The sequence below is a fragment of the Myiozetetes cayanensis genome, unplaced genomic scaffold, assembly GCF_022539395.1.
Source record: "Myiozetetes cayanensis isolate MyiCay16 unplaced genomic scaffold, myiCay2020 scf5-8, whole genome shotgun sequence".
Taxonomy (NCBI): Eukaryota; Metazoa; Chordata; class Aves; order Passeriformes; family Tyrannidae; genus Myiozetetes; species Myiozetetes cayanensis.
The window spans coordinates 25,450,357-25,468,873 of NW_026087742.1; the positions used below are offsets into that span (position 1 = coordinate 25,450,357).

The 18,517-nt window shown below is 47.7% G+C and overlaps 1 protein-coding gene across 1 annotated transcript; it reads right to left on the minus strand.

Annotated features, from left to right (window-relative positions):
• Positions 1–2,748: 2,748 nt before the first annotated feature.
• On the minus strand, positions 2,749–10,755 carry TRIM45 (tripartite motif containing 45). The gene is made up of 6 exons (XM_050333964.1): positions 10,427–10,755; positions 7,216–7,949; positions 6,109–6,238; positions 4,241–4,355; positions 3,900–4,026; positions 2,749–3,072 (listed from the first exon to the last, which is right to left on the minus strand). The coding sequence occupies exons 1-6, from the start codon at positions 10,753–10,755 to the stop codon at positions 2,921–2,923; spliced, it is 1,587 nt and encodes a 528-aa protein (XP_050189921.1). The 3' UTR covers positions 2,749–2,920.
• Between the last annotated feature and the right edge of the window lie 7,762 nt (positions 10,756–18,517).

Here is an 18,517-nt window from a genome sequence, read left to right on the forward strand (position 1 = left end):
TGAGCCACTGGTAGGATCTGTCCTGACACGGCACTCCAGACAGCAAGTGTACCCCTATGAATCACCTCCTGCTATGGGAACATCAAGAAACCCGTCTGAGCCAGATTCTGCTCTGCTCCTGAGATCTTCTGGGACAAACTACACACTTGTGGCAAAGAGCTACAAGTGCAGCCATGTTACCAGTGTGGTTTGCCTCTCTGAGAAGCGAGAGATACCCCAGCATGACACTTGACTCTGGAGGCACCCTACATGGAGTCTTTCATGCTGCAGACATCCTTTCAGGTTTTCCACAGTCTTTTTTCTTGCTCTTTTTATTTCCAGCTACACTCTGTTTTCCCTATTGAGGGAGTAAATCCCCCTTCTCTTGACTCCCAAAGCACCTCATTATGTTCATCCCTTTTTTTTTCTTTTTTTCCCAAATTTTAGAGACAGGCAATTTTATCAACAAGAACATTTGTCCTGGAAAAAATATCAATATCTACCAGTGCAGTTCTGTCAGAACTGCATATATGTCTGTCTTGAAAATACCTTTGTTATCTCAGGGACCAGCTGGTCAGAAAAAACATAATACAGCCCAGCAGACTGACTACACCTCCTAGTCTACCACCTGCCCCAGGCTATTCACCAACAGAGCACTGGAAGCCCATCTTGGGCTGTTGGGGTCCAGTGTCAAACTCCAATAGATCTGTAGGACATATTCATTTGCAAGGTATTCTGAATTATGAAGACTGAGAGGACAGACTCATTGCAAACAATGGGAGGACACTCCCACCCAAACCCCCAAAAGGTCATTAAATGTCTTTTCTGAATATGATTCATCAAGATATCCTCGTGCACAGACCTGTTTGCCCAAATACACAGTGATAGCCAGTCAATACTTTATAATCTCTGGGACTGACTGAGCTTTCAAGTTTAACAAAAAGAAAAAAAAAATCAATACCAGGGCCTGACCCTGGCAGGATTAGTACCCCATGCTGTCCAAAACCTGCTCTACCCATGTGGAATGTAGAGCTGCAGTTCCCTGAAGGGTTTATATGGTCATTGGTGTAATTCTCACAAACAGCTTCTTGGAAAATGTCAGCGACAGGGTGTGTAAGGGATACCTAACACAAAGAGAAAACACATTCCTCTGTCTGAGAGGCAGACAGAAATTATGTGCCTAGAAGGTCGTGCTGTCCTTATGTGTTCCCTCTCCAGCACAGCAGGGAAGCTCTGAGAAAAAACAATGCACATATGGGGGGTGGGGAGAAAGAAATAGAAAGACACAGAAAATGAGGTATTTTAGTTTACATTGCTTTCTGTACAGAGCACTGACTCTGCACATAGCAAGGACAAGAATGAGTTACTGTTTGTTCCATTAAGGGTTAACTCAAACTAAACTTTCACTTTGAAATTTCAGAGTCAGCAACTTGGGAGAATTAAATTGCCTAACTTGGATATTTAAACTGCCTAGCCTTCCCTGATTGTTTGACAGCCCTTTCTGGATGATTAGTGGAAAGCTATAAAAAGGATTTGCATAAGGATATCTATCTCCTTTGCTGGGAAGAAGTTCCAAAACTGGCTTTGTAAGAGGATTGACAACAAATAAGAGGCTTCTAAGACTGAGTAAGCAAACAGACAGCACAGGCTTCTTCTATTTACAAGCCAGCTATCATAATCCAGAAAGCAAGAACCACTCCTTGTTGTTGACATTGGAGCAGCATTCCTCTCCCCAAGTGATTAAAAGTCAGACCTTGGTCCTCAGCTCCCTGGGCAGTGTTAGGAGCCCTAGCAACACACACCTACTGGCAAGGTTACCCCCAGGGCAGTAGTGTTCCCAGTCTCAATGACACCATTGTGTTTTGTAAAGGAAGGTATTCAGGGTGTCTGCTTCACCCAGACAAGCAGCAGTCAACAATCAGGAGGTTAGCAACTGCCCTTCCAATGAAGTTCCTCATCACAGATACCATTTCCCTTCCCCTATGGTAAATGGGACAAGCTCTCCTTGTAAACAGAGCCTTGCCAAGGCCCCATAAGCCAAATCCAGTTTTGCTGTATTCCATCTCCTTATGCTGCTCTTGTCCAGTTGCCTCAGGTCAGGACAGACAACTGCAAACTTGCACCTGTTGTTCCTACTGATGCCCAAACTCCAAGCCAAAGCCCCTGCTGATGCCCCCACATCTTCCCTTGGTGAGCCGGGTACTCTCCTGGCTCCTACATCACTGCCAGCAGCACTATGTCCCACACCATCTCCATGGAGAACATACAGACCAGATGACTGATACTCTCCTGTTCTTATCAGTGCCATGAGTTTTTCTTGGACTTTTTTCAGATACAAAACTAACCCACCTCGCTCCTACTTTGCAGGGAGGGTATAATGAGACTACAGTTTACCCAGAGAAAGTGTAAGAGTTGGAAACACAAGAGCAACTCCCAGAAGCGTAACTGTGCTATATGCACACATGCAAGTCTGGAATCACCTAGGGAGGCAGAAGCCATATTCAGGCTGCCAAGCCTTCCCAAGGCACAAAACCCTTTTGAATGTGCCTCAATGAGCAGCTTCGGCCTCATCAAGAAGGACAGCTTAAGCTGTCAATCCTGCAGAATAGGACACCTCTTGACCCTCCTGTGAGGTAACTGTTCAGGTTGAGTCTCCCCTTAGAGCATGATCCCATGGGCCACAAGTCCTCAGGAGTGTAGGCAGCAGTAAAATTCCCAGAATTCGCTTCCGTTCAATCAACAAAATAACTCTGCGCGCACACCCCTGGATGGAACATAAGGCACAATTTTATTTTCCCTCATCCCCTTTTCTCAGGTCACATCCACCACAATGCAGTTTTCTGGCAGCAAGGCTATGCAGTGATCACAGGGATCCTCTTGGTTGGTGCTCATGCAGCAGCCAGCAGCAGTGCCCTGGGCTCGCAGGAGCTCACCTGGCTGCTCAGAGTGCCACCGTCCTGAGCAAACTCCTCGGTGAGGTGTCGCTGGGTGGCCCACCCAGGCACTCCGAGTTCTCCTTCACTTGTCCACAGCACGACCAGTGGTGGCAGCCAGGGTGACCTTTGTGTCCATGGCCACAGCCTTGGTACCCACCTGCAAGAGAAGAGGCACCAGCAGCTCAACCCAAAGCGGGCCAGAAAATACCAGTGTGTTATAGGCAATGGCCTCAGGACTTCTCTAAAATGGGGAAGCACGTGATGATGAGAACACAGCATATTCAAGGCCAAAATTGCCAGGGCTCCATAAAGAAAGAAGAACACCCAAAGGGAACTGCCCTGTCCCAATAGCTTGGGAAAGCTGAAGATTTCCATCCCCTTCCCTGTCTGTAGAACAATCCAATACATGGGCCTCCAGAACCCCATGCCAGCTGCTAGTAGCTATGGCCAGAGCTAGATACAGATCAAGCACTGAAAAAGGAAGAGGTCAGATCTATACTAAAAACATGTAAACCACACAATGACACATGTAGTTTAAAGCCTGTGAAGCTGGTTGGGGTTAAACAAGTAAGGGAGTTGAACTCTTGTCCTAAACAAGGAGTGAGGCTTCTCCAGAGTACAGAATTGCTCACTGCGTGACACAGCCCACAGCCTCCCAGCATATCAGCACTGAACAGGAACAGTATAGAAGCAATGCTGCTCAGCCTCACTGAGAAAGGCTGAAAGGCTGAGGTGCCCTGCCACACCTCCTGCAGAGGTCTCTGTCTATGGGATGTGCTACAAAGACCTAAGTGTGTCCTGCTGCATTTCTACTGCTGCGGTCACATCCCACCAGCACAAATGGATGTACATCCCTCACAGTCGTGGTGCGTGTGCAAGGCAGGAGTTGGGCCAGAGTATCGACTCACACCCACATACACCAGGGAGGACCTGGTGCAACAAATCCTCCAGATCCCAGCAGTGTGGGGAAAGCTGAGCACCCACCTGGCATGGTCCCACCACAGGCACAGCGAGCAGCTTTCTGCCCTCCGCTTGAGCAGAACGTGCAGCAGTGGAACACGCCCTGGTGCTCACGGAACTTGTGTCTCACCATCAGAGTGAACGGAGAGCCCTGCAGTGGACAAGCAAACAGAGAGATTGCTGCACTGGATGCTACCAGATGTTGTGACTGCGTTTTCAAACACCAGCTGGGTGATCCTGTCAGTCACAGGTCACTAAGCCCAGCCTTAAAGTGCTATGTAGTAGAGGTAATTCTTAGAAAGATTTAAAGCAAACACTTGGGAAAGGTAAAGAAGAAGCAGTGCAAGAGAAACAAGAAATGCTACCTGTACATGTTGCCCTTTCACACAGACGCAGACAGCATACAAGCCTGGCTCCTCAGGGCTGTAGGAAATATAGTAGGTCCCATCACCATTATCACACACTGTTGGCTTGACTGCACTGCAAACAGAGAGAAGCCCAAGAAGTCAGTGACTGGCAGAGAATTGCTCTAAATGTGAACCACAGTTTGGCCTAGATTTACAGTCAGCTCTTCATGCAGCAGCTGCGGGTCTCAAGCAAGTTTGAAAGGATACATGAGCCACGCTCAAGCACTGAGTGGCTTTTACACACACCTGCTACTGGAAGCTGCAGTAACCATACAAAGGAAGTCACACAAAGATAGCTGCGCTGCAAGGATCTGTAGCACACTGAAAAGGCAGAAAATGACACACAGCACACTTGCAGGTCAGATTATCCCATCAGATAAGAGCCCACAGAAATGGGGTAAGTTCACAGCTTCAGCAAGCAGTTACCTACAGAAAAACCCACTAAGAAGACAGGATATAACAGAGCATGTTTGAATCACTTCAACCCCTGTCCCAGCTACACTGACACCACTCTTCTCTTCAATGCTTAGACGAGTTCTAGGTCCCTGCTGGTAAACTCTCCCTTTTCACAGTGAAGCTTATTGAGTTTCACAAGGAATCCTTGTGAACAGAGTGCCAGGAAGAAAGCATCAGTTAGTTACTTGAGGACTGACTGCCTGTTCTACAGAGAGAAGGAAGAGCTTTCCACAGACAATTATCAGGCAGCTCTGCATAGAGATAGGTGTTCTTGCTAATCCCCACTAATTAGTCTCTTGGGCCCCATAACATGACAGTTCATAATCTGTATTCCCCACCCCCCACCACTTCACATCAGTACAGCTGCCTACATAATTTCCTGCCATGAACTGTGTGGTGACAATTCACACTCTTCTGCAGCTGTTGTGCCTCAAACCAAAGCCAGACAGCTTTCAGCAACGGATGTAGCAACTGCATACACTCCAGAGCAAGAATCTGTGTTAATGTGGCCACAGCAACCTCTACCCCACCAAGTGAAGTTCACTATTATGTGCATGCCTTCCTATGTTGTATGTGCACTTAAGGAAGGAAGGTACAATGGAACAATATTCCTGAACAATGATGCTCTATTGATAAGCATCTGGGCAGCCAGCACTGCTTCTGTGTGCCTTGTCAATACTCCCCCATAACAAGCAGTTTTAGCATCCTGTCCTTTTTTTTTTATCAGGTCATCCCACCAACAGCCTTCCTGGAACAAGTTCCAGCTACTATAAAACAGAATAGACATTTTTTGTCATTTTCATTGTGGAAACATGAGCTCAAGTGCAGTCTTTCCTGGTTTTGCTAGAAAACCTCCAAATACGTTAAAGTACTCAACACTTACAACTATGGTAAAGAGAACAAAGTCACAACACAGATATTTTCTCCAGAACATGAACTAGCACTTCTATCAAATGTCAGAGGCTCCTGAGCTTGGTAAACTGTCTGACTTGGGACAACCAGTCAGCAGTGGCGATGATTTATGCTTATTAGGTGTTAACAAAAGAACCCTGGGTGTCTCTGCTGGTAGGAGTGAGAAGGAGCAACAACTCACTCTGGCGGTGTCTCACAACACCCACTGAGAGCTGAATCCTTTAAGAAGCCCAAATCACTCAAAAACAATACAAATCTGTCAAGCTCCATGCAGCTGAATACAACTAGTACAAAGCACTGCTATACATCTGGGAAGAAGAGTAGTGCCTTTTCCTCTACAGATTCTGACCCACATGCTAAAGCACATCCTCCCACCTGCCTAAGCAAGGAGGGAGCCAGGGCAAGGGAAGGAGAAAGGCAAACCCAGTGATCAGGGAGTTCTTGGGTGAAATACCCACCAGTTTTTCTTGTCCTTGTGGGTGATGGTGACCCTCACGGCCTCTCCTCCTTGCCCCATCCGCTCCCCCGTGGTGTCATTGCAGAGCAGGGTAAAGCCAGTCCGCTGGTTCTGACGGGCACTGTGGAGATCTGCAAGGCAGAGAAACAGGAACAAAAAGGATTCGTATTAGCCATGACTCCCACCACCCACCTATTTTGCAGTGTTGCGGCCCCATCAGAGCACAAACAGAACTTGGCTTCTGAGGTGTACAGCTGCTCTCACTCACAGGGAAAAGTCAATATATGACTGGGTATCGGGAGAGAGTGGAAGTCATAGGCGCTGAGAGATGTTTAGCAGGTTTAGCCCAGCAGTCTGTATGGACCAGGGTGACCCTCTTGCCTGTCACTCTAAGCCCAGCCGGCACCTTCCCAGGTCTCAAGATGCATCACACAACACGGAGGGAAGAGGAACTGCCCCACTGTGCAGTGTGGAGCCCCAGAGACCCCAACACTTAAAGTTGGGCATGGAAGGGATCAAATGAGCCCTGGGTCTGTCTCATCTGCCCTGCACAGGCCATTACTGACCAGAGCTGGCCGCACTCTGTGGCCATCCGTTTGCTCACTCTACTCCAAGTCCTTAGTAAGCAAATATCCATGAAACCATTGATGCCAGTTATTCTCACAGCAATCTCAGCAGAAGCTGTAATGGGAATGAACCTACTCGCTTAGCCACAGAGGGGATCTGCCTGGGCTCATGCTTCAGAACAGCTTGAGCACATCCTGCTATTGCAGGTGCCATTCCCATCCCCTGAACGAACTGTGGTCTTTGGCCTAGGTTTGCTCTCCTTGTACCTTAGCTCCATGCTGAGGTCAGTGATGGCGTGGAGGGCAGTTCCAGCATGATTTGTACATCTGGATGAGAATAACTGTCTGGCTCCCTCCCCAGCATAGCTCCCATAGGCAAGCAATTCAACCTCTGGTAGGGCTCTACCTCTGCCCCTGGTTAATGCCTGGATAGCAGGGAGCCAACAGGGCCTTAAGCTGCACACCATGTGGATACAGAGAACAGAGAGGTGACTTCAGGGAGCGGTGCACTCCCATTCAGCTGCTGCACAGCACCCCATTACCTTCCCCGTGCAGGGTACATCTGGCCGGATCAACCACTTTATTGAGAACGGCCCCAAAAACTTCATAGCCACAGCACTGCCCTGCCCTCTCCCTGGGAGAGAACTGGATCCTGTCATCCACGCTGGGGTGGGTGCTGTAAGCAGTGTTGTTCAGCTTTGTCAGACGGCTTGACACCACCCTTTTGGTGATGAGGATCTCCAGATCGGAGCCGCTCATCAGCAAGTGCTCTGTGAACTCCACGCCTGTCCTCATGTCCAGCAGCAGCTGCTGCAGCTGGGCCTTCTGCAAGTGCAGCAGGTTTTCCTTCTGCACCTTCAAGTCCTCCAGCTGCTTCAGCAGCCGGTCCCGGTGCTCTTCGATCGCCCTCACATAGCCAGTGGCGAACAAGCAGATCTCTGTGGCCACAGCCTCCGCGCGGCTGCAGACGGCACTGCCCATGTTATCAATCTGGCTCAGCACACCCTCCAGGGTGTCCACGTGCTGCTGGGTGTTCTTGAGCAGCTTCCGCAGGGCATCCCCATGCCTGTGGATGACATTGCCGGTGAAGTCATAGGGGTGGTGACGGTGTCTGCCTAACACGCACTCCTGGCACACCGGCTGGTCACACAGCTCACAGAACAGCCTTAGCTCTTCTGCGGGATGGGAAGGGCACAGGAGAGGCTTCCCGGCCTGGCTGCAATCCTTGGTGTTCTCCAGCTCCGTCACAGCATGAGAAGCCGTCTTCTTCTGCCTCCTAGAAGGGAGCAACCACAAATCAGTTTATGCATGCTGGGTACAAAACACAAACACCGAGACCCTTTGCAAATGCCATTCTGTACAGGCTGCAAGTCATAGTACACACTGCTCCCTCCGGTCTCTACTGAGGGACTTGTGCTCTCCAGGGGACAAGGATCCACACAAAAGAGGGCAGCATCTGCAAGCGGCTCCTTAGGGGCTGCTCTCCCTGAGCCTCCCTGACAGCATGGTCAGCACTGTTTCCAGACACAAGGATCGTGTGTCCCACCATGGCCACACATGGGACAGTGAAAATGGGCTGTCAGGTTGCTAAAGCCAGCAGCCCCTGGATGGAGCCTGACAGAATGGGATAGTCACAATGATACCCAGAGCCTGCTGTGTCAAATGCAGCTGGAGGTGGTGAGCGCTGCAAAGTGAGAGGTGGCAGGAGATGCCTTAAAAGAGAATCACTCACCAGCAGTCATCTTTGGTGAGGAACAGGAGGTACCAAGCTCCTCAGCCATCAGCCCAGGGATTTTCACTAGCTTTAAATTTGCTAAGGCAAGTGAGCTCTAATATCCCTTAGAGGGAAAATCCAGTTCAGGCCACTGCCAGGACACAGTCTAACAATAAAACATTTAGTATTCCAGAAGTCAAACTCCATTTCCTTCTGGCCACCAGGTGAGGTCCTGCTTAGCGTAGACCAAGGATAGGACACAAAGAAGCTGTTATAACCCAGACATCCACCACATCACAAGGCAGCACCAGAATATTTCCATTGTATGCCATTTTGGGCACTGCTGGGAGCTAGTTATTGAGCAGGTTATAAAAGCTTTCTCTCCTTCCTTGTCTTCTGCACCAATGACTTGTGGCAGTTGCAATGGGAGCTCCAGGTCACAAGCAAAGTACTCCAAAGACCAAGCTCTGTAGAGTTGCTTTGGTAACCTCATCATGGGGCAGAACACGGCCCTTACGCTACTCCTTTTGCTTGCCACTAATCTCCCTTGGGTCCAGCACATTTTCAAAGCCTTTCTAGTGTTACAACCTTCAAATTCACACTTCACTGACTTCAGCCTAAGACCTCTCTCACTTATCCGAAGGAGCACAACCATGGCACTCAGATGCACAGAAACCTTCCCCACACACCAGGAAATAATTTTAAAATGGCTTTCCTCGGCCCTTTTTCTAGTCTGACATCAACTAAATCAAATGCAAGTCTGCAGATGCTAGTGGGGAGAAAAAAATGATAGCAGTAAACACTGTACAAAGTGGATCATGGGGACAAATTTTCTACTGCTTTATCCTTTCTGCAGTTATTCCTCGGCGCAGTGGGCTACTATTCAAGGTCTGAGTTTATCACTCTTCAGCAGCTTGCATGAGGTATGAGGCATTAGCTAATCAGAATGGTATGCTGAAAATTACACTGGGAGTGAAAAGGTAACTTGGAGTCTAAGCCATTTTCCCTGCAGGCGCCAGTATCTGCAGGGGGGCAGGGCAGAGAGGAGTATGTCTCTGTTCCTTCTGGGGTAAGAATTTGCTAATCAAGTGGAAAGGAACAGTAAACGTGGAGGGAATAGGTTGAGCTGATTAACCCAGGCTGAGGCTTCCCTGTCTAGTGTTGCTGGGTGCTTTTCTGACCTTGCCTGTCACCTTGCTTCAGAAGGCCATTCGGGCTTCCTATCAGTTTTCTTCTATAGTGCTGCCCAGCTTACAGGCCACTGCAGCTGCCTCCTCTTCAATTCCTAGCTCTGTAGCAGTCACCTCTTCTTCCTACAACAATTCCTACACCACCTAACAGGCAAGCACGTGGGTCGATCATCAGCAGGTACCAACCACGGTAGGCAGGGCTTCCACTTACCACCTTTCACCCTGTCTAAGGGTGCCTTTACACATAACTGCAGTAAATTATTCTGGAGATGGAGGGAGGCAGACCAGCAGCTTAACTTCCCCATTTTCCCTTGGAAGATGTGCCTTCTCCAAAGTGGGACAGCACAACATATGAGGCTCTTGTCCTGCTAAGTACTCTGCCCACATCCACGCCTGATGGAGCCCTGTCAGTCTCCCTGGAGCCCAGTAATATTAAACTGAGATGCAAAGGAACATGCAGACACTGCCATGGGCAAAGGGTGACCCGATTTTGGACTTAATGTCCAATGATAGGTATGACGGGCCTGCTCCCAAGAAGTTCAAAGAGTTTGGGCAATGCTCTCAGGCACATGGTGTGATTCTTGGGGCTCTGCTGTGCAAGGCCAGATAATGGACTCGACGATCCTCGTGGGCCCCTTCCAACTCCGGATATTCTACGACTCTATGCTAGCAGCTTGCCAGCCCCCTCCCGAGTACCTCGCATCCTCCGGGAGGGGGTGGTGGGTATCAACCCGCCCAGGACTGAACGAGCTGGGAGATGCCGGTTCTCTGCTCTGGCTCTGCGCGGGCCCCTGCCCACTGCGCCCCCTCCCCCCGCGCTCCCGGTGCCCGGGTGTGCCCGCCCCTCACCTGTGTGCGCGGCAGCAGAAGGGGCAGAGGCGGACCCCGCAGGTGAGGCATCGCCCGGCCGCCGCCCCGTCGGCGCAGAGGTCGCATCCCGCGGCCGCCCCGGCGCGGCTCCCGGCCAGGCAGTCGGGGGTGAGCTGCCCCACGCCCCCGGGCGGCAGCGACACCTCGGCATCGCACACCGGGCACAGCACGGGGCGGGCGGCGCCCCCCGGCTCCCCGTCCAGCGCCCCGAGCCGCCGCAGGCAGGGCTCGCACAGCGAGTGCAGGCAGGGCAGCAGCCGCGGCGACACCCAGGGCTGGGCGCACTGCGGGCAGCACGGCCCCGACATGCCGGCAGCCCCGCCGCGCTCCGCCAGGACCCTCGGCCGAGCGTCCCGCGGGAACGCCCCGCACCGCCCCACGGGGTCGTGCCCGCAGCGGCACCGCCCCCGCCCACCCCCATGAGGGGCACCGGGGCTGCCGAGCGAGGGGCGGGGGATGCCCGGGGACTCGGCGGCAGCGCCTCCCGCGGCTTTGAAGTTCCCGAAGTTAAAAATCAACAACAAGGCAGAACTCCGGTCAGGGTTTGTTTTGCTGTTGGTGTTTTGTTTGTTTGTTGCTTGTTAGATTTTTGGTTTAGTTTTTTGGGACCGCTGAGAATATTTACGTATCAGCAGAAAAATACTTAATATTTGTGTACAATACTAACATATATAAGCAAACACTTAATCTGTAACACAGGGATGTTAACCTGTGTTAACACCCCTGTGATGTCCAATGGCTTGACACAGATGTCATCTTCTACATGTGATACACTCAAACATTTGTATGTCTTTTATGTTGTAATACAAGATCAAAGTTTTAGGCCTCAACTAAGTATTTACAGCCTCAAAGCCAATCAAAAAAATAAAGATGTTTTAACAGCCTCCTTCAGATTAACTATTAGTGAGTACCAGTGGTTGCTGCAGAGGTTAGGATAAAAGCTGCAGTAATAGTGAGACAAGATGACTTGATAACAATATTCAATATTGTGACAAAGAGGAAAGACTGGTTCTTTTAATCATGTTGGTGGAAGGAACAGCAAATGACCCTGCACGTGTGGGTGTGGGAAGAAAAGAGGAGAAGAATCATAACGTCACCTTCATGCAGAAAAGGCAAGCAACCTAGAGAACGACAGCACTGCATCACTGCAGAGAGATGGTGAAATAAACCATGCATGGCAATGCCAGAGGAAAGCTGAGGATCCAGCCCAGCTGATCTGATCCAAACATCTGCCCTGAGACTGATAAGGTGGGAGCACAGGACAGATCACTGCTGAATAATGTATTTACGAGTTATCAGCACAAAGCAGTTGCAGCCTCTGAATTACTAGAGGAAGTTGTAGTGAAATGGGCTGAAGAGAATCATCATGAGAGCCCTGAGAGACTCAGAGAAAGAAGTGAGATATGCAGGAAAAAAACCCACAAAAAACTAATCCAGTGACTGGCAAAACAGGAGCTGCATTAGTAGAAACTCATGATGCATTTGGGTTATTTTCCCCATAATACTGCTTTCTTGGCTATTACCAGTCAGTGGAGGAAGCCCCTGTGCCACTACATCCTAAATTGTGGACACGTAAACTGGAGCAGTGTGAATGTCTTTAGTTAAGGATTGGTCTGCAAAGCACTGCAAGAAGATTGGGAGACCCTCTCCTGTCTTGGATTATTCAGAGGTTGCTTTGTAACTAGAAAAATGTAAGGATGAAAAAAAAAGTCTTAATTTATAAACAGTGAAGGCCATAAAGGAGCACAGTTACAAAAATGAAACAATGTGTGTCATTAAAATTACACCAAGGAATAATATTTTCCTTTTGCCACATTACACAAGAATTGATGAATGGCTAATTACCCTCATTTGACCCGAGATTTACTTGAAATTAAGTTCTCTTTGAACTTGTTTTCCTGCTCCTATTGTTAAAGATGTCTATCAGAGCCTCCCAGAGTACTTGCTCTGGGTGATCTGTTCTTTCCATACCTCACCTTCTCTGCCAGCTCCTTCCTCCTTTTCCTGTTTATCTGCCTCTCATTTCCTATCATTAAGCACCAGATCATTACACGGAGACCGGCAAGATTTGATGGTTTCCTTCTCCCTTTCTTCAAGGACTTCTGAGTAATATTTCTATTGTATTTGCTAATTAGCCCGTTCTAGGGAAAGTTTTATGCTGCTTTCCCATATATATTTTTCTGAAGGTATACTGGTAACACTTTTTATAGCATGTACAGAAAAATCTTTAGAGCATAATTTACTTCCTAGACTCTTTGTGAGTAGTGTGGGTATGGCCCATTTATTACATTGGGAATGGGATGCCTCATGCTTTCCTGTCCCTATTTAGTCTGCTAATTTTAGGGAGTTGTTTCTGAATATCCTGACATAAGAAACAAACTGAAAAAGTGGTGAAGCCAAAGTCATTAGCAAATAGGACAGGCAGGAGCAGACCTGCAGTCCCTGGACTTGCAGAAAAGTCCAGGAACACTTGTTGACAGAAAACTGAGAACCTGTCAAAATGCCATGGCCTAGGTTAACAGCAGCCAGAGGAATGTGGAAAATGGCTTATTTGGGGAGTATACAAAGAAAAGACAAGTGGAACAGAAGTTGGCTGCTTTCCTGTTGACCAACAAGTCCAACTTTACTGTGGATTTGTCAGCCCTGGGAACTGTTGTGTTTCAGAGACTTCTCTGAAGTTGGTAGAGCTGCCAGGCTTGGTCTGGGAGTACTTGACACATCCTTGATTGTTTCCATGCAAACTGTTTTGTGTTGTGCTCGGCCACCCAGCCAACAGCTCTTCCCATTTATATGAACCTCATCTGGAAAATCCAACAAAGGATTTACAAACATCTCCCCATTTAGGCAGAGTGTCTTTCTCATTCAGCTAAACATGCATTTAAAATTATGTGGCATTTGACTAGTGGGAGGAGCATTTCTGTACTGTTCTTTCAGCTTCTTGTCCAAGAGTCCATTATTATCAGACTATTTACTGAGGCTGCTGTCATCCCCAGCCCTCCCTTTCTGCATCCAGCCTCATACCCAAGGGCTCTCAGAGCATGAGCACTACCTACCTGTCCTTACCCCACTTGAAGCGAGCCAGGACCTGGGTATTTCCCCCATCATAGAAGACCAGGTTGCTCAGAGCCCCATCCAGCCCGGCCTTGAACACTTCCAGGGATGGGGCATCCATGAATTCCCTGGGCAACCTGTTCCAATGACTCACTACCCTCTGAGTAAAGAATTTCTTCCTAACATCTAATCTAAATCTCTCCTCTTTTAGTTTAAAACTGTGAAGGTTTTAAAAGGAGGTACCAGTTGACCTTTGATTTTGCTGGGCCCAGAGCACACACAAGTAAATTGCCCCAGGCCAAGCCTCACATGACAAAATTTCTGCAAACTGATGTCATGGGGGAATGTGACAGCTGCAGCAGGACAACACTGATCCCCTGCTTGGGGACACCACTTGGGACACGGAGGGAGAACTTCTGCCCTGGGATCTCTCTCAGACTTTCTACACTCTTCAGAGAAACACCTCCACTACCAAACAACTCCCTTCACACATATACCTTTTCTCTTTTGAATTTGCTAGTAGCTTTCTCTCTTCAGGGTTGTGCTGAGCTTCAGGAATGAAACTAAACAAACTCAAGACACCTCATTTAACCTTAGCCCACATCTCTCCATTTTCATGCTGGACTCCAAAGTACATTTCCATAAGCTGTTGCTGTCACACATCAAATCCGTGCTCCAGCAGAAGGACATCAGCCACTGCAGTGTGACTTGGGAAAGGTGAAGGAAGAAGGCAGCAAAACAGCACATGTGTCAGACTAAACTGTCCCTCACTGACTAATGGAAGGGGCACAATTATCACACACAGGTGCTTGGCTTAACCCTGAAATAGCAAACTAGAAGCAGATATGGTATGGAGATGTGGTAACACGTGAAACACAGAAAGAAAGCAGCAAAAGAGATGGATGGATCTCTCTTGTCCTCCAGATTTGCGACAGGAAACACAGAGTTTGAAGTGATCAAGCAATACCCTTTCCAGCTGGCAGCAGTTCTTTGTAGACAAAAGCAGCTGCAGCTAAACTGCCCATCAACGCTGGCTTTGTGCAGACTTGCCTTTGCTATGGCTGCTGACCAAACATTCTTGCTGTCACCTCCTCCCTGCAGCTTTCCAGCCACCTGCTGCCACTTCCAGCTTTCTGCTGCTATATATATTCTTCTTAATCTCTTCTGAATCTTGCCTACATTTTCTGAAGGGAAGATGAAACTGGATTTTTTTCAAGTCAGCTTTTCTGAAGAAACAAGTTCTATGTGATGTCAGGCCATTAAGGTTTTTTGACCTCCCCTTCAGCCATATTTGAGAACAGGAAAGTGATCTGAAAGGTTATGAGTTTCTACATGCAAAAGATAATAGAATACTCTGAGTTGGAAGGGACTTCTGGTGGGGTCACCAGAGACAGCATCCCAACACCAGTACAGCATCCCTGCCTGCATCACCTGCCCCATGGCCCCACAGGCTGAGTACAATCTGGGTGCACAGGGGGTGTCAGAACAGGGCTTTCCCTGCAGTACTAGAAAAAAACCGGCCTTGCTGCAGGGCAGTGAGAGCACGGAATTCGCTTAGTTGAGGTTTGTGGCCAGTGAGAGACTTGAAAAGGCGTATTTTTACGCATATACATATATATGTGTGTATGTGTATAAAAACATGTCAAATCTGACTGTCTGAAGGAAACTGCAACAGTTTGCAGGAAGACTAACTCCCTGTGAGTCTAATGAGAGCCAGCATTTTGTTTCAGACAGGTACAGACCAGCCTGCCTATCACATTTGTTCCCAGACAAGAAAGCTTGAGCTGGTAAGCACACATCTGCACTCAGCATAGCTCTCCTGTTTCCTTGTTTGCTTGACTTGCCCCAGGCTCCTCTTCCCTCACACATCCAGCTCCTTTCCTGTGCCTAGCACCTTGCACCCACTCCTGTTTAATTTGTTGGCCAGAAAGCAGAACTTCATAAGACAGTGGCACCAAACTCTATTTTCCTCACTGTTACTACTGAGACCTGCTGAACTGAGAAAAAGAAAAGAAAATGGTGGAGGAAGAAAAACAAGTATTCAGATTTTTACTCAGGTGTCCCAGCAAGGACTTAGGCTGCCTTGAACCCCTCTCTAACTCCAAGACAGCTCATCCTAAGCACCTTACTCCTTACTCCTACCTCAGAACCTCATCCAGGTGCTGTGCAGAAGGGCACAGAGGAGGCACAGATGGCACTCAGAGACAAGGGTCTCTTCACTTTTCAAGTTGCTGCTGAAACTGTGTCTGGTAAACTCACTGGGCCGAAAAGAGGCACTTACCCTTTTCCTCTTTGGTGCCATCTCCAGGTTGCGCCCAGCAGCTCAAGAATACAGAGTTAGATGAGGTGGTATGACTAATTGTGATGAATGATGAAGTAAAGGTACTCCACAGCCGGGGGCAGGGGAGAAGCCCTGGCAGCTCTTCAGCTCCACCCTACCCAGAACTAGAGGTTCACTTCTCTCCAGAGAAGAGAGGCTACTGCCACCTTGGCTGTAATCTGGAGCCAGGCACTTGTTCCATGTGCTGCCTTTTCCTGCCTGCCCCATGCCTTCTTACTTGCCTGGAGGACTAGTTGGGTATGAAGTGAAGAGCGAGAATCACATTTATTTTCTGTGCTCAGAAGAAACACTCTTGAGGCAATGCACTTACTTAGATGTCTAAGAACTGAAATACACAGAATACATATATTAATACTTCTATCTGCCTGTCCTTAGCATAGAAAAGAGATCCTTTTCAGACACTTCTGGGTTCCCCTCTCACATTATGCAAAGCCCCTCTCCCATTACCACCTCTACATTCTAAAGGCCACAGAAAGGAAGGCACAAGGACAGGACCCTTGTGAATCCTGCCAGGACAGGACCACGTACTAGGCAGCTGTCAGGCTGGGGTGTGCTCACCTAAACAGCAGAAATGTAAACATGTGAGGATTTTTGATTAAAACTTGTGCTTCTAAAGAGCAGAGGTGTCCCAGGACTCCTCCATCTTGCATCAAATTTGGGACACATCATTCACAGCCCTGGGGCACCGTTTCCCTGAGACCAGTCCACGGCTGAGGCAGTGTGGTGTTGGGACTAGGAGACGTGGAAGAAAGCCTGATGATAAATGGCTGTCCCACCCAGCAGGAAAGGCCTGACAATAAATGGCTTAATGAAATAGCTGTTCTAATAAGAAAGAATAATCTTCTGTCCTTCCAGATGCTGTGGGAACCCCACGTTCATGAAAAAGCAGCATGTTAGCCTTCAGGATCACAGGTAGGTATTTCAGTGGAATAGCTGCAACTACAGACACTGCAAATCAACACAGGTTACATCACAGCTGATCTGAATATCCAGACAATGAATTCCATCTCTGAGGAGGAGATAAAACTGTGTCCCTGAAGTTCCCCCTTATTACATAAAACTCCTTATATCCTGTGTTCTTAAAGAAGTAAATTGTAGATAAGAACTATCCCAAACTTTGGCAAAATCAAGGCACTCACATACCACGGGGCTTAATTAGCCTCAGGCATTTAAACTCATTGCAATATACAAAAATTTCAGTCTCAGAAAAAGTATGGAAGTAATCACAGAGGTTCTTCAGGCTGTAAGAGAAGCCTCTTTGTTTCCAGTTAAAATGTCCCTGTCACCTCAGACCTGTAGGGTTACATCACTATTGTTATGGGCGGCCATCTCAACACCCACCTAGACAACATGAATCCAGAATGCCAGATTACCTTCTTTATGGAGCTGGCAGTTGGAAATAGCTAAAGGCTTCGGAGGGAAATAACCTTATTTGAGATTTTTCTGTTCAGAGACCTTATGGACTTTGTTTGTGCTCCTAAAGTCTAATGTAAACCAAATATTAAAGGGTCAGACCTACAGAATTTTCAGTTCACCTCTAGAAACTGGAACAAGTAGGTTATAAGCTTAAAAATAGAAAGCAATATCTCTTCTGGTCTTCACCTCTCTGCTCCTTACCCTCAGCTATTTATCAACAATATTTCAAAACCAAGATTAAACCCAAACAGGCAACACATTGCACACTTTTCTTCACGTAACTGCAGAATCAATGACTATGAAAGAGGAAACAACTGAAAAGCCAAGAAAAACCCTTTGATTTTTCCCACTTCCAAAAATATAAAGAAACTACTTGCCATCAAGTTTTTAGCTTAGAATTTTGTAATCAAAATATGTACAGGAAACTTGCCCATGCTTTCCAAGGGAAACATTTTCAAAGTGAAACCAATTCCTGTATGGTACACCTGATAAAATAGGAGTATGACAGAAAACAAAGGCGGCAGTTCGTCTCTTTACAATCTCTACCATTGTGTTTACCGTGGTCTGTGTCTAAACGTCCTTCTGCTGACATTTAAGACAAAAAGGAAGAACACGAAAGGCCTGGGGAAAAAAGGAAGTAAGGCAGTACTTTATCTTGCAAAATCAGAAAGTCATGGGCAATGAAACACTCTGCACTGAGAAAGCACCAGATTATAGCAGCCTTTATATGATTTATCACAACTGGAAAACAAAAAGCAAATGAAGCCCTAAAACAAGTGATATGAAAAATCACATCTGTTACTTCTAGCGATATCTGAAGTTTATTGCTTCATCTGGAACAGACCGGGAAAAAAAAAAAAAACAAACAAAAAACCAAAAAACAAACCAACCAGAAAACCCCATGCACTTAAGAGTTTCTCAGACACTTCCTTCAGCTTCACATGGGCCTTCAGCATTCCAACAAACACACTTCCACGGCAGCTCAGAGGCAGCCTGCACCACAGAAAGCTGCTTAGCCCCAGTCAGGGGCTGTGGAGGGTGACTAGAGACACCTGAGTGGGAGTGTCCCTCCCACCTAGAGACTTCCAAGTTAAAGAAACTATATGATTCAAAAGACTAATTCCAATCCTGTATTCTAAAAGGAAATCTCAGACTAAATTATTAGGGAGCATTTTAAGCAATCACGAGCAGAAGAAACAGTATTAAACTGTGAGTACTATGGTTATGTAGCCCTATCCCAACTTTGGCATTCCTGTCTCTGC

What these genes read in the sequence shown, in the direction of transcription:
- TRIM45 (XM_050333964.1), bottom strand. Translation starts at nt 10,755, where the DNA reads ATGTCGGGGCCGTGCTGCCCGCAGTGCGCCCAGCCCTGGGTGTCGCCG. An exon ending in ATGTACCCTGCACGGGGAAG is followed by an intron (nt 6,239 to 7,215) that starts GTAATGGGGTGC and finishes TCTGCCTTGCAG; the next exon opens with ATCTCCACAGTGCCCGTCAG. An exon ending in TGAAAGGGCAACATGTACAG is followed by an intron (nt 4,027 to 4,240) that starts GTAGCATTTCTT and finishes TGTCCACTGCAG; the next exon opens with GGCTCTCCGTTCACTCTGAT.